This window comes from Mesoplodon densirostris, chromosome 16, assembly GCF_025265405.1.
Source record: "Mesoplodon densirostris isolate mMesDen1 chromosome 16, mMesDen1 primary haplotype, whole genome shotgun sequence".
NCBI lineage: Eukaryota > Metazoa > Chordata > Mammalia > Artiodactyla > Ziphiidae > Mesoplodon > Mesoplodon densirostris.
Genome location: NC_082676.1, coordinates 55,443,697 through 55,458,225, shown reverse-complemented (window position 1 = coordinate 55,458,225; position 14,529 = coordinate 55,443,697). Strand labels below are relative to the sequence as shown.

At 39.4% G+C, this 14,529-nt stretch overlaps 1 protein-coding gene across 2 annotated transcripts in view; it reads left to right on the top strand.

The window, feature by feature from the left end:
• Positions 1–526: 526 nt before the first annotated feature.
• ERCC4 (ERCC excision repair 4, endonuclease catalytic subunit) overlaps positions 527–14,529 on the top strand; it is a 35,699-nt gene continuing 21,696 nt past the window's right edge. For both annotated transcript variants that reach the window (XM_060078216.1, XM_060078215.1), the window contains exons 1-4: positions 527–777; positions 2,110–2,290; positions 11,121–11,316; positions 12,201–12,408. In XM_060078216.1, coding sequence (XP_059934199.1) covers positions 571–777; positions 2,110–2,290; positions 11,121–11,316; positions 12,201–12,408 — 792 coding nt within the window. In that variant the 5' untranslated portion in view covers positions 527–570. The remainder of the gene's footprint in view (positions 778–2,109; positions 2,291–11,120; positions 11,317–12,200; positions 12,409–14,529) is intronic.

Genomic DNA, 14,529 nt, shown 5'->3' with positions numbered 1-14,529 from the left:
AAACAAGAAGCTAAAGTTAGTAAGCTATGCTGCTTATTCAAAATTTTTTTAAAAGAGGGGCCCATTGCAAAAGAAAGGAGCAAACCTCACCCTGGGAAGCAGGTGCTACCAATTCTAGGCGCAATCCTTAGATTGACAATTAACTTTTTCAATTGTCAAGGTCGGGGAACCAAGCTCCTTGGGTTTAATTCTCCTCTCTCGCTTTGTGGTAGCTTGTGTTCTAGGTCCAGGTCTAGGTCTAGGTCTAGGCCGCCTGACTCTCAAATCGAAGGTACAGACAAGGTGAAATAACTGAAGACTCTGGGGCGCAGCCTGAAGCCTGGAAGAGACACCTGCTGGGAGCGCTAGCACCTCCCCGCGACTCTACGAATCTTCGGTTCCTCTCGGCTCATCTCGGCTCCTCTTCGGCAAAGTTCGGTCTCGCTCGTCTTCTATGGCTCAGCTCTCTTCGGCTGCGTTCGGCCGGCTCTCGTCCTCTCGGGCTCGGCTCTCTTCGGCCGCGTTCTGCCCGCTCTCGTCTCGGACTCGGCTCTCTTCGGCTACGTTCGGCCGCGGCCCTGAAGGGCGCCCATGGAACCGGGCTTGCCGGCTCGAGAGACAGCTATGGCGCCGCTGCTGGAGTATGAGCGGCAGCTGGTGCTGGAACTACTGGAGGCGGACGGGCTGGTGGTGTGCGCCCGCGGGCTCGGCGCGGACCGGCTCCTCTACCACTTCCTCCGGCTGCACTGCCACCCGGCGTGCCTGGTGCTGGTGCTCAACACGCAGCCAGCCGAAGAGGTGCGGCCGCCCGCGCTGGGGGAGGGGACCCTGGGAACGCTGGGGGCCTCCGGAGCAGACGCAGGCCTCGGCGCGGAGGCCAGGCTTGTGAGGGCGATGCGGGTCCCTGACGCGGGCTGGAAGGCGTTGAATAGGGGTCCCTGAGACAGATGCAGGCCCCTGACGCGGGTGCGGGGACGCTGAGACGGTGGGCGGGGTCCCACGGAGGAGGCAGGACCCTGACACGGGTTCGAGGACCTGAAAGGGTTGGAGGGTCTCAGGAGTAGGGGAGTCATTTGAGAAGCGTGGAGGTGGGAAGGATTGGAGGCCTCTGAAGAGGGTGGGGAGTTGTCTGGTGGAGGATGTGGAAGGGAATAACGAGGCAGTCCTAAAGTTGGGTACTAAGGGACTGGCTGGAGGTAGAGGAGTGAGGTCCCTAAAAGGGAACAGTGATGGGGATGGAGGAATCTCTGAAGGGAATGGGGAGACGTTTCTAGGAGGAGACGTTTCTGAAAGGAGACGCTGAGGCTGGGGAGAACCCTGAAGGGAAGAGGAGGGACTGGGGGTTCACCCAGGCTGTGGGAAGAGGGGCATAGGGTCAGAAGGGAAGAGAGCTGGAAGCTGAGAGTATTGGGGAAGGGTACCTGGGTTAGGGAGAGTGGAAAACACTGAGGAAGATAGAAGGGGGATACACCTTTGCTGAGGGGTAGTGACAGGCGACACAGCTTGATCTGACAACTCTGATGAGCCCTTAGATATCTAGAGCAGATGGCCAGAAGGAAAATGCCAGCTGAGAAGAGTGACCACACACTCCTTGACTGATGCATCTAGGTATCCCTAGTGCTTGACTAGAGCTTAGCACAACACGGGGCCCCCCAGGAAAGGTGGTATCAAACTTAAAGGACCAAGGGTCCCATTGACATGATGAAATCCCCTCTAGGGTGGACCAGGACAGAACTAATAGTCTAAAGCACCACCTGGGGAAAGGATTCCCTTATTATCTTCTCACATGGTATTTACACTTGCTTGCAGAGTTGCCTCTGGTGGGCAGTATTTTCTAGGTAGCAGAAGTCTTTTAACTCAGGATTTTAAAAGTCTTTTGTTGTCGTTAAACTGCTAATAACATCTCAAGTGCAATGAGTCCTTAGTGCAAACCCCAAAACAAAAACAAAACCCTAGATAAATGTCGATTGTTTGGTTGATCAGCGTAACGTAGTAATTTAGTTTGTATGTTCATTATTAAGTTCATGATCTCTGAAAAAGGCAGCATATCATTTTAAATACAAATACTGGTAACCTAATAAAAACTGCCCTCTATTAAACGGTCTACTAATCAAGTTTGATTTAATTTAGGAATATTTTATCAATCAGCTGAAGTTAGAAGGAGTTGAACATCTCCCTCGCCGAGTAACAAATGAAATCACAAGTAGCAATCGCTATGAGGTGTACACACAAGGCGGTGTGATATTTGCAACAAGTCGAATACTTGTGGTTGATTTCTTGACTGATAGAATACCTTCAGATTTAATTACCGGTAAGAATTTGAAGCCTTATTGTTATTTGTATATACGTTTGCACTTTCTTTTTTTCTGTATGTGTCTGTTCCCTCTGCTAAACTCTAAACTAGAACCTTCTTATGAACAGCATTGGATGTTTTTGTTCAGCATTGTGCTTCCAGATGTTAACACAATACCTGACACATTTTGGATGCTGAGTAAATATTTATGGCCTGAGTAAGAAACTAAATGTAAGATTGACATTTCCTTGTTTTCTAAGCTCATATTCAGTCAATACTTAGTAATTGACAGGCATTTGCTTTTAGAAACTACTCAGATTTGAAGTGTTTATAAATATTCTTTATATATTTCCTAAAAGAGTTTGGTTTTCCTCTTTAAAGAATATTTTTTCCCATGATTTGAAATTTTCAAAACAATTTTTTTCAGTATAGTTAACATACAATATTATATTGGTTTCAGGTGTATAGTAATTCAGTATTTTTATAGATTATGCTCCATACAAATTTATTATAAATATTGACTATATTCCCTGTGCTGTACATTACATCCTTAACTTGTTTATTTTATACCTAATAGTTTGTACCTCTTACTCCCCTTCACCTTTTGCCTCTCGCCCCATCCCTCTCCTCACTGGTAACCACTAGTTCGTTGTCTGTTTCTGTTTTGTTGTATTTCTTCCTTTGTTTTATTTTTTTAGATTCCACATAAAAGTGAAAACACAGTATTTGTCTTTCTCTGTCTGACTACTTCATTTAGCAAAATACCCTCCAGGTCCGTCCATGCTGTGGCACATGGCAAAATTTCATTCTTTTTTATGGCTGAGTGATGTTCCATTGTATATATATTCCACATCTTCTTTATCCATTCATCTATCCATGGAGACTTTAGTTGCTTCCATATCTTGGCTGTTGTAAATAATGCTTCTGTGAACATTGGGGTGCATATATCTTTTTAAGTTAATGTTTTTGTTTTCTTCAAATAAATACCCAGGAGTGGAATTGCTGAATCATATGGTACTTCTCTTTTTAGTTTTCTGAGGAACCTCCATACTGTTTTCCATAGTGGCTGCACCAATTTACATTCCCACCAAGAGTACACGAGGGTTCCTTTTTCTCCACACCCTCAAAAAACACTTGTTATCTCTTGTCTTTTTCATGAGAGACATTCTGAGAGGTGCGAGGTGATATCTCATTGTCCATGTCTGTTGGCCATCTGTGTGTCTTCTTTGGAAAAATGCCTATTCAGATCCTCTGCCCATGTTTTAATCAGGTTCTTTGGTTTTTTGATGTTGAGTTGTATGAGTTTTTGGTATATTTTAGATATTAATCTCTTATTGAACACATTGTTTGCAAATATCTTCTCCCATTCAGTAGGTTGCTATTTCATTTTGTTGGTTGGTTTCCTTCGCTGTGCAAAAGCTTTTTAGTTTGATTATTTTTGTTTTTGTTTCCCTTGCCTAAGGAGACAGATCCAAAAATTATTGCTAAGACAGATGTCAGAGAGCATACTGCCTATGTTTTCTCCTAGGAGTTTTACGGTTTCAAGTCTTACAGTTAGGTCTCTAATCCATTTTGACTTTATTTTTGTATATGGTGTGAGAAAAATGTTTTAATTTCTTTCTTGTACATGTAGTTGTCCAGATTTCCCAACACCAGTTATTGAAGAGACTGTCTTTTCCCCATTGTATATTCTTTTTTTTTTTTTGTGGTATGCGGGCTTCTCACTGCTGTGGCCTCTCCCGTTGTGGAGCACAGGCTCCGGACGCGCAGGCTCAGCGGCCATGGCTCACGGGCCCAGCCGCTCTGCGGCATGTGGGATCTTCCCAGACCGGGGCATGAACCCGCGTCCCCTGCATCGGCAGGCGGACTCGCAACCACTGTGCCACCAGGGAAGCCCCCATTATATATTCTTGACTACTCTGTCGTAGATTAATTGATCATGTGCATGAGTTTATTTGGGAGCTTTCTATTCTGTTCCGTTGATCTCTGTGTCTGGTTTGGGGGCAATACATGCTGTTTTGATTACTGTAACTTTGTAGTATAGTCTCAAGTCAGGGAACATGATACCTGCAGTGTTGTTCTTTTTTCTCAAGATTGCTTTGGCTATTTAGAGTCTTTTGTGATTCCAATCAAAATTTAGGATTATTTGTTCTAGTTCTATGAAAAATGTCATAGTTATTTTGATGAGGATTGTCTTAAATCTGTAGATTGCTTTGGGTAATATGGACATTTTAACAATATTCTTCCAATTCGTGAACAAAGGATATATTTCCATTTATTTGTATTGTCTTCAATTTCTTTGATCAATGTCTTATAGTTTTCAGAGTACAGATCTTTCACCTCCTTATTAAATTTATAAATAGTTTAATTTATTTAATTTAATACCTAAATTTATTCTTAGGTATTTTATTCTTTTTCATTCAGTTGTAAATGGGATTGTTTCTTGATTTCTGTTTCTGATACCTCATTCTTAGTGTATAGAAATACAGCAGGTTTCTATATTAATCTTATATTCTACAACTTTACTGAGTTTACTGAATTTATATATTCTAATCGTTTTTTGGCAGAGTCTTAAGGGTTTTCTATATATAGTATGTCATCTGCAAACAGTGAGTTTCACTTCTTCACTTCCAATTTGGATGCCTTTTATTTCTTTTTCTTGTCTGATTGCTGAGGCTAGGCCTTTCAATATTATGTTAAATAGAAGTGGTGAGAGTGGACATCCTTGTTGTGTCCCTGATCTTAGAGGAAAAGATTTTAGCTTTCACCATTGAGTATAACATTAGCTGTGGGTTTGTCATAAACGGCTTTTATTATGTTGAGATATGTTCCCTCTATACCAACTTTGTTGAGAGTTTTTATCATGAATGGATGTTGAATTTTGTCAAATGCTTTTTCTGTATCTGTTGAAATGATTATGTGATTTATATCCTTCATTTTGTTAATGGTTCAATATCCACAAATCAAGGTTCAATATTGAACTATCCTTGCATCCCTGGAATAAATCCCACTTGGTCATGATGTATGATCCTTTTATATATTGTTGAATTCAGTTTGCTAATATTTTGTTGAGGATTTTACATCTATGTTCATCAGGGATATTGGCCCTTAATTTTCTTTTTTTTGTAGTATCTTTGTCTGGTTTTGGTATCAGGATAATGCTGGGCTCATAGAATGAGTTGGGAAGTGTTCTATCCTCTCCAATTTTTTGGATAGTTTGAGAAGGATAGGTATTAACTCTCCTAAAGTGTTTGGTGGAATTCTCCTGTGAAGTCATCTGGTCCTGGACTTTTCTTTGTTGGGATTTTTTGTTAGTGATTCAATTTATTACTAGTAATTGGTCTCTTTAGATATTTTATTTCTTCCTGATTCAGTATTAGAAGATTGTGTGTTTATAGGGGTTTATACATTGCTTATAGGTTGTCCAGTTCGTTGGCATATAACTCTTAGTATATTCTCTTATGATTATTTGTACTTCTGTGATATCAGTTGTAAGTTTGTCTCTTTCAATTCTGATTTATTTATTTGGGCCCTTCCTCTTTTTTTCTTGATGAGTCTGGCTAAAGGATCAATTCCTTTAAATAGAAAATTAGGTTGTTTATTTGAGTTTTTTCTTGTTTCTTGAGGTAGGCCTGTATCACTGTAAACTTCCCTCTTAGAACTGCTTTTACTGCATCAGATAGATTCTGGAAAGTTATGTTTCTGTTTTCATTCCTCTCAATGTATCTTTTAATTTCCTATTTGATTTATTTGTTGACCCATTGGCTTTTTAGTAGCATCTTATTTAGTCTTCATGTGTTTGTATTTTTCCATTTTTCTTCCCAAAATTGATTTGTAATTTCATACTGTTGTGGTTGGAAAATATCCTTGATACAATTGCAGTGTTCTTAAATTTACCTAAGTAAGGACTTAAGTCTTTCTAGTGTATTTTTCATTTTAGTTATTGTATTCTTCAGTTCTGATTGGTTTTTTTTTTAATTTTTCTAGTTCTTTGTTGAAGCTCTCACTATATCCCTCTATTTTCCCAAGTTCAGTGAGCATTTTTATGACTCTTGCTTTAAACTCTTTATCATGTAAATTACTTATGTCTGTTCATTAGGGTTTTTTCTCAGGATTTTTTGGAACATAGTCTTCTGTCTTCTCATCTTATTTGACTTTCTCTGTTTGTCCCTATGAAGTTAGGCAAAACAGTTACCTATCCCAGTCTTGAATCCATGTCCCTGTGTGGGAGTGTCCCTGTGCAGTCTGCGTGTGCCCAGTGGTTTTGGTGGGAGAGCTGAATCTGAAGAGGGCACAGGCCGCGTCTTCTCCCAGGGTCCACTGGCAGAGCTCCCTTGGTGGGGGATAGGGCTGGAGCAAGAGCTTGGTGCAGGCTGGGGCGGTCAGGCAGGGCCGCCAGAGCACCAGGCAGTTTTCAGTCTGCTGCCTCTGCTGAGACTGGGAGCAAACAAGTCTGTGCTTACTCACTCTCTTCAGGAGTGGAGTCTTGGTTTCCTACAGCCCACTGGTTAGCCCCACTGGCTTCCAAACCAGCCAAGGGGGCCTGTCTTCCCAGTGCTGGACCCCAGGCTGGGGTATCGATGTGGGGCTCAAACCCCTCACTCTTTAGGGAGGATCCTGAGCTTGTGACATCCCCCTCCTTTACTGGGTCGCCCACCAGGGGCGTGGGTCCCAACTAGATCTCTTTTCCTCCCATCCTACCAGACTCCATGGGGTTCTTTCTTCACAGCCTTTGTTGTAAAAGAGCCATTCTACTAGGCTTCAGGTCGTTCTTGGAGAGAGTTACTCCGTATGTGGTTGTAGTTTTGATGTGTTCGTGGGGGGTGGTGAGCTCAGGGTCTTCCTGCTCCACCATCTTGATCCCCCCTCTCTCCCATGATTGAAATTAAACCAATTAGTTGCTTAATTATTTTGAGAAGAATGATTTAATTTTAGCCAGAATTAATATAGAAAAGGAGTCATATTTCATTATTATTTGTCCTTTTGGAAACCTTTTCTGATTTCCCCATGCTTCTCCCCAGTCAGAGCACTTCAGAACACCACACTGTATTTGCCTATTTATTTGTCTGTCTCGCTCATGAGATGACAAGCTTCCTAAGAGTAAGGAACAACTTGTTCATCCCAGGACAATTAACTGGTACGTAGTAGGTACCAAACACATATATATTGGGTGAGTGATGCATGTATGTACGACAATTTTTAATGAACTTTCGAAGGGCAGAGAGGTTCTGGAATTCATAATTGTCCTTCCTACCATATCTATCACATTGCCCTGAACCTAGAAGACCCTCAAGAAATATTTAATGCATAAATGTATGAATGAATGTTTTATATGGTTCATGGTGAACTGATACTTGGAAAGTTTTGTTATACTTTTGTATTTATCATTGTTATAAGCACTGGCAGGGCTGTACAGCTGAGGTCAGACTCCCTTGACTTTGAAGGATAATGCCACTGCTTACAAGCAAGCTACTGTACTTAATTTTCACAAGCCTCAGTTTTCTCATTGCTTAAATTGAGAAAATAGTGCCTTGTAAAGTTATCAAGGATTAAATGAGATAAAATAAATAATTGCTTAGTATACTGCCTGGTACATAGTAAATCATAAATAATAGCAAAAAATTGGCTCTTTATAACCAGAAATCTTAATACATTGTAAAGTCTTTTACTGTTGACTGCTTTCTTATAAATTTAGCTTTATGTTTCCTTATTTTTTCAGTTGATAAAATGAAAAAAAAATGTATTGAAATGACCACTAGATGTCAGTATTACTCTGTGTCCCCCCAAGTAACACTTCAACCTAATTAGGCAGAGAGCAATCTGAATCAAAGAAATATCCGAAGTATAGTTTATAGGTAGTTCCTAATTAAAAAGTGCAAAATGCCATTCCTGTTTCTGATCAAGTCCCAGCCAGTAATGAAGCTGGAGCTGTTATTTCTGCTTGGCAGAATGGAATGTAAATGAGTGGCAGAAAGGAATTTCTTCAAATGCTACACCCCCTGGGATCATCCTCTATCCCCTCAACCCCCCAGCCCCTGTAGGAACTTTCACCGTAGCTCTTATGGACCAGAGCGTCCCAGAAACATGTAACCCTCTAGAAAATCTTGAATGTACCAGCCCTAACTTGTTCCCCTGTCACTACCCAATGTCACTACCATACCCCACCCTAGGCGTCCCTGCCAACACAACTCCTCAATAGTGGGAGAACTGTGAAAATATCTCCCCAGATTGTACTTTCAAAAGAATGGGGCAGGAGGATGCTTTCATTGTTAAAACAGATCCTGACATCTCTAAATAGAACTCAGAACACACTTTCCATGGGAAACTTTAAAAAAAAAGTTACATGTTAGATTTGTGTACCCAGTGCTGTAATTCAGCTTTATATTCATTCAACATTATTAACATTAAATGTTAGTAAACATTTCGTTTACTAACCGTCCCTTATTTGGCAGGAATGAGGTAGGTGCTGAAGACAGAAAGATGACAGGACAGTAGGGTGCTCTCCTGAGTTAGGTGACTTCTGGGTTTGAGCTCACCTTCACCAGCTACCAGCTGTGTGACCTTGGGCAAGTTCCTTCATTTCTGTATGACTCGGTTTTCACACCTGTAAATTGGAGACAGTAATAGTACCTTCCTCCTAGGACTGTTGTGAGGATGAACTGAGATGATGTATGTAAAATTCTTAGCATCACGCATGGCACATAGTAAACATTCTCTGATGACTGCTTATGTTCTGGTCCTCAAGCAATTTAGTGGAGGAGACAGGTGTAAAGAAGTAATTACAGTGCAGCATGAGATACAAAGTGTGGTGGGAGCATAAAAATGTGGGACTAGAATTGCCCCAGAAACCTAACCTGCTTGTATTTTTTTAAAGGGGGCAGTGTGGTCCTCGGATGATGTCACTTAACAGGAAGGACATGGCTTTGTTCTCAGACACTCATGATTTGGAACCTTTGGTCTGCCATTTACTTGCGAAGTGACCTTGGTCAAGTTGCTTCCCTTTCCTGGTCTCATAGTAATACCTATCCCATGGAGTTATTGTGAGGATTCAATGAAATAAAAGTCTATAAAAGGACCTAACCCCAGTGCCCGGGATAGAATGTTAGTTCTCTTCTCCTCCTTCTTCTAGATTCCAAAAGAAATGACAACATTTTGGAGCACACCATTTTCTTAACTTGAGATTCACCTTTTCTTTAGAAGTCCATTTTTATTATTTCTAACTTTGTCATATTTCAGTCCAGGAACTCTGGCCCAATAGAGTACTTGGAAAAACCTACCTGCTAGGTACGGAATATTTTATGAGCAGTAGATTAGTTATGTACCCATACTGGTGTTATTGAAAATCTTTTGTCTACAAAGTCCTAAACAGCACTGTTAATTCTTACCATATTTGAAAAACAATTTTGCTTAGCTAGAATAAATTTTAGCTCCATCCACCTCAATCTAAAATTTAAACACCAAAGTAGTAGAATCTGAATTGAGTCTATTGAATTACTAGGAGTCTTGGGTTACTATTGGTGTCATTTTCCAGATCCTAGGAGCGATGAGCATGGGAGCAAAAACATGTGAGTGCATTTATAGCAAATATATATGGTAACTGGCGTGGTTTAGGTCTAAAAGACTGAGAGTTGTCATAGAATAATTGAGGTTTTGATCCAGAAATGACACCTGTGCACTCTTATGTTATCTCATGTCTCTCCCTAATTTTCCATGAATCCCACTGCACCACAATGGCATGTGTATATCATACATACGTATGAGAGATCATCTGGTCCAGTGCTCTAATTTTATAATTAAGGAAAGACATATGATTGTCCTTGTTTTTGTGGTTCAGGGGTGTCATTATCACATCCACCCCACAAAACAGATGTTTAAGCATATTCATTAAAGATTTTTATTTCAGATGGACTAATTTACCTTTCAATTGAGTATACTCTGATTCTGAAAGTTCAATTCTTCTAATAAGTGATGGAGATGTTGCCCAGACTTCTGAAAGGCAGCTATTTTGCATAGTTCACATCTGATTCATATATTAAAAGAATGAGTGACCTGCTTTGCTTTCAGAAATTCTTCCTCCACCAGGCCAGACATGCCCCACCCCAGGGCCTTTACTCTTAACATTCCCTTGCCCGGAACTCCCTTGGCCCACATGGTCACAAGGCTCACCTCTTCGTCTCCATCCAGGCTTTACTCACTTAAGACCTCAGTGAGGTCACCCTATCTAAAATTGCAAACCCTAAAAAATACAACAAACTAGTGAATATAACAAAAAAGAAGCAGACCCACAGATACAGAGAACAAATGAGTGGTTACCAGTGGGGAGAGGGAAGGGGAGGGGCCAGATAGGAGTAGGGAAGTAAGAGGTACAAACTATTATAAGCCGCAAGGCTATATTGTACAACACGGGGAGTATAGCCAATATTTTATAATAACTATAAATGAAGTATAACCTTTAAAAATTGTGAATCACTATATCGTACATCTGTAACTTATATTGTACGTCAACTGTACTTCAATTTTTAAAAAGATTAAATAAGAAAATTGCAAACTACCACCCCTCGCACATACTCCCTCTCTTCTTCCTCTGATCGTTTTTTCTCCTCAGCACTTATCCCTTCTAACCTACTAAATATTTTACTTATTTGTATTGTTTATTGTAAATGCCACAGGACAGCTTTACGTGTTTTGTTCATGGTTGTATCCCCAACCTCGAACAGAGCTTGCCCATGCTCAAGTAGGCATTCAAGAAAACTGTGATGAATCAATGAAAGCGAGCATGAAAATGACATGTCTTTTCTGTACTTTAAATTTTGATTCCCGCCCTCCTCCCCACCCACCCCCTGCCCAGGCATCTTGGTGTACAGAGCTCACAGAATAATCGAGTCTTGTCAAGAAGCATTCATCTTGCGCCTCTTCCGACAGAAAAACAAACGTGGTTTTATTAAAGCTTTCACAGACAACGCTGTTGCCTTTGACACCGGCTTTTGTCATGTGGAGAGAGTGATGAGAAATCTTTTCGTAAGGAAGCTGTATCTGTGGCCAAGGTAAATAGCATTATGTGACCAGTTTCTGCGAGAGAACCTGCCATAATTTAATTTTGCACTATAATGTAAAATTTACTGTCATTGCACTTGATACACGCTAGTCAGGTTCATAACAAGTACATCCAAATAAAAATAAATGGTCACCACATTTGTGATTCTTTTAACAGGAGAGAGAGGTTTGATAGTTATTTTTCTGGTAGCCCAGGGCTATCACTTTCTTGCACATTTAGTGAAACCGCCCAGGGATCTAGAGGCTCACATACACAACAGCTTTAGGTGAATTGCAGATTTACTGGCTAAGATTCCAACTTCCACTTTGAGGGAAATAAAGCACCAAGATTTTGAAAAAATTATGTAAATTTCTAGGAAAAACATAAGGTGTCAATTTTCAAAACATTTTGCAACCTATGCTAATATGTATTTTGGTTATACTGTATGGTATTTGAGAGTAGTTATTGCAGTGTTTTTCCTTTTTTGATTATACCTTACTTCAGGGATTGACATACTTTTCCTGTAAAGGGCCAGAGAGTAAATATTTTAGGCTTTGCAGGCCATGCACCTGTCACAGTTATTCAACTCTGCTGTGACAGTGTGAAAGCAGCCATAGACAATACATAAACAATGGGCGTGGCTACGTGCCAATAAGACTATTTGTAGAAACAGGCACTGGGTTTAGCGCAGACCTTTATTTGCTGATCCCTGCCTTATTTGAGTAATACTTCCCATTCATAGAGGTTGAAAGTATTCCTGAAAACACTGTCATTTGGCTTTCCGTTTTGTTTCTTAATTGCAGTTACAAAAAGCTATTAGAGTATTAAGCTGAGACCAGAAACACATAGCTCTTGCAACTCTAGAAAATATTTGAAAAATGTTTGTCTCTTTAGGTTCCATGTAGCAGTAAACTCATTTTTAGAACAGCATAAACCCGAAGTCGTAGAAATTCATGTTTCTATGACACCTGCCATGCTTGCTATACAGACTGCTGTTCTGGACATTCTAAATGCATGTCTAAAGGAACTGAAATGCCATAACCCGTCACTTGAAGTTGAAGATTTATCTTTAGAAAATGCTATTGGAAAACCTTTTGACAAGGTACTCTTTATTTCTTTTCCTTTTTAAGCACCATTTGTTATGTTGTAATTTTTAAGAATGCAAGTTATTTTAATATTTACAATGTTCTTAATAGGAATTTGCTGTTATTTTAAAATTAAATTGGAGGTGATTTAAAGTATAGTTTCTTTGGTTTACTGGAAAGTAATTTGTAGCAGAATACATTGATTGGCATATAAGCACAACTCTGATTTTTGCAGTTATATGGTGATTATCTCTTATTTTAAGTATATGTAAGAGGACGATGAATAACCTTTTGCTCTGAAATGGCAACATTTGGATAGCTACAGATAGAAGAGTTTACACAAGAATCCTTCAAAATTTATGATCTCTTATTTGGAATAAAAATAATTTGGATGAGTTTTGATTACTGAGGAATGTGAAACTTGCTCTGTCTTAAAATTACATTCTGAATTGAGAAAATGGTAAGACTTTAGTGCAAGGAATTTTTATCTAATTTTTTCATCATAGATCAATATTAATTCCGATATGTAAATGTCTAAGATTGAATTGTACATACAGAAAATTCTGACTTTTAAAAAATTCCAGGCAGCTTTTTTTTCATATTTTGGTAGAACAAGTTCTTTTCTTTCAAACTCTGAATCAACCTCTTTGTCACTGGAAGTAATGCATATTGATTTTTAAAAAGGAAAATTTAAGTCCTCATTTTTCTGATTCTTCCAAAGTCATTTTACTGTGAAATAATGATACATGAAAGTAATTCCATGTGTTGTGTGCCTCTGTTTTTTTTTTTTTTTTTTTTTTTTGCGGTACGTGGGCCTCTCACTGTTGTGGCCTCTCCCGTTGCGGAGCACAGGCTCCGGACACGCAGGCTCAGCGGCCATGGCTCACGGGCCTAACTGCTCCGCGGCATGTGGGATCTTCCCGCACCGGGGCACGAACCCGTGTTCCCTGCATCGGTAGGCGGACTCTCAACCACTGCGCCACCAGGGAAGCCCGTGTGCCTCTGTTTTTAAAGTAGAGTTTATTATAATTTAGTGCGTGGTATACCAAAAAAAATACCTCTCACATTCTTTTAGTAGAATGTATATGTCCCTAGAAAACCAAAATATAACCAGATATGTTTTGCACTAAATTTCTGTTTATCATCACCTGGCCAGTGAAAGTCAAAGTATTGTTTTAGGTGTTCTTTTAGTAACCAAAACAAAATATAGACATAATTTGCACTTGTTAGAAAATTTGTAGATGATTTTACAAAAGAGGCACGTAGATGATTTTTACAAAAGATGATATACAAAAGAGTTATATGTCCCAGTTTATCTAGGACAGTCCCAGTATCTGCCTGTTATCCTGGAGTAATTATTAATAGTATCATTTCATTTTCACAAGAGTTCCAGTTTGGACAATAGATTATTTGGTCATCTAAATATATATTACTCCTGCTCAGTATTAAATATGTTAGATAAGATGCCATGTAGTGAAACTGCTTCCAAATCATGCTACATTATCCCTTTTAGTTACAGAATCAGCTTGTGAAGGAAATGTGCATATATATAACTGTGGATATGTAGATACCTACATAGTATATACATAAAGCTGTTCTGTGTTTTAGGCAACTTTTCAGGATCTTAAAAAGTATTCAAATTTAGTTAGTTGTTAATTTAACAAATATTTTCCCATACATGAATCACACTTAAAGAAAAAAACTAAATATTTTATTATACCAACAGACTAGGGTCCACTGTTATTTAATTTGATTCCATGTAGTTTCCCTAGTTTATGTGCTCTGCTTCTTCGTGCAGCTGGATCTCACATCTCTATCCACCCAGGATGGGGTCTTTACCAAACTTGGCAGAAATTGAATGTATCTGAGCTACATGCTTTCCTTCTTCATAAAAGCAAATAAATGATCATCTGATGTTTATCAGGCCTTTTTTCTCCTAATAATGTAAATATGGGTAACTATGAATTGACTCGATCTCATCATAAAGATTCTAGTGATGACACTCTGCTTTATACTTGAAAAATTAAACATTATTATTAGAATCTTATGAACTTAAATTTTCTATCCACTTCCCCGGGAGATAATGTTTTATTATTGTGGCAAAATATACATAACAAAGTTTACCATTTTAACCATTT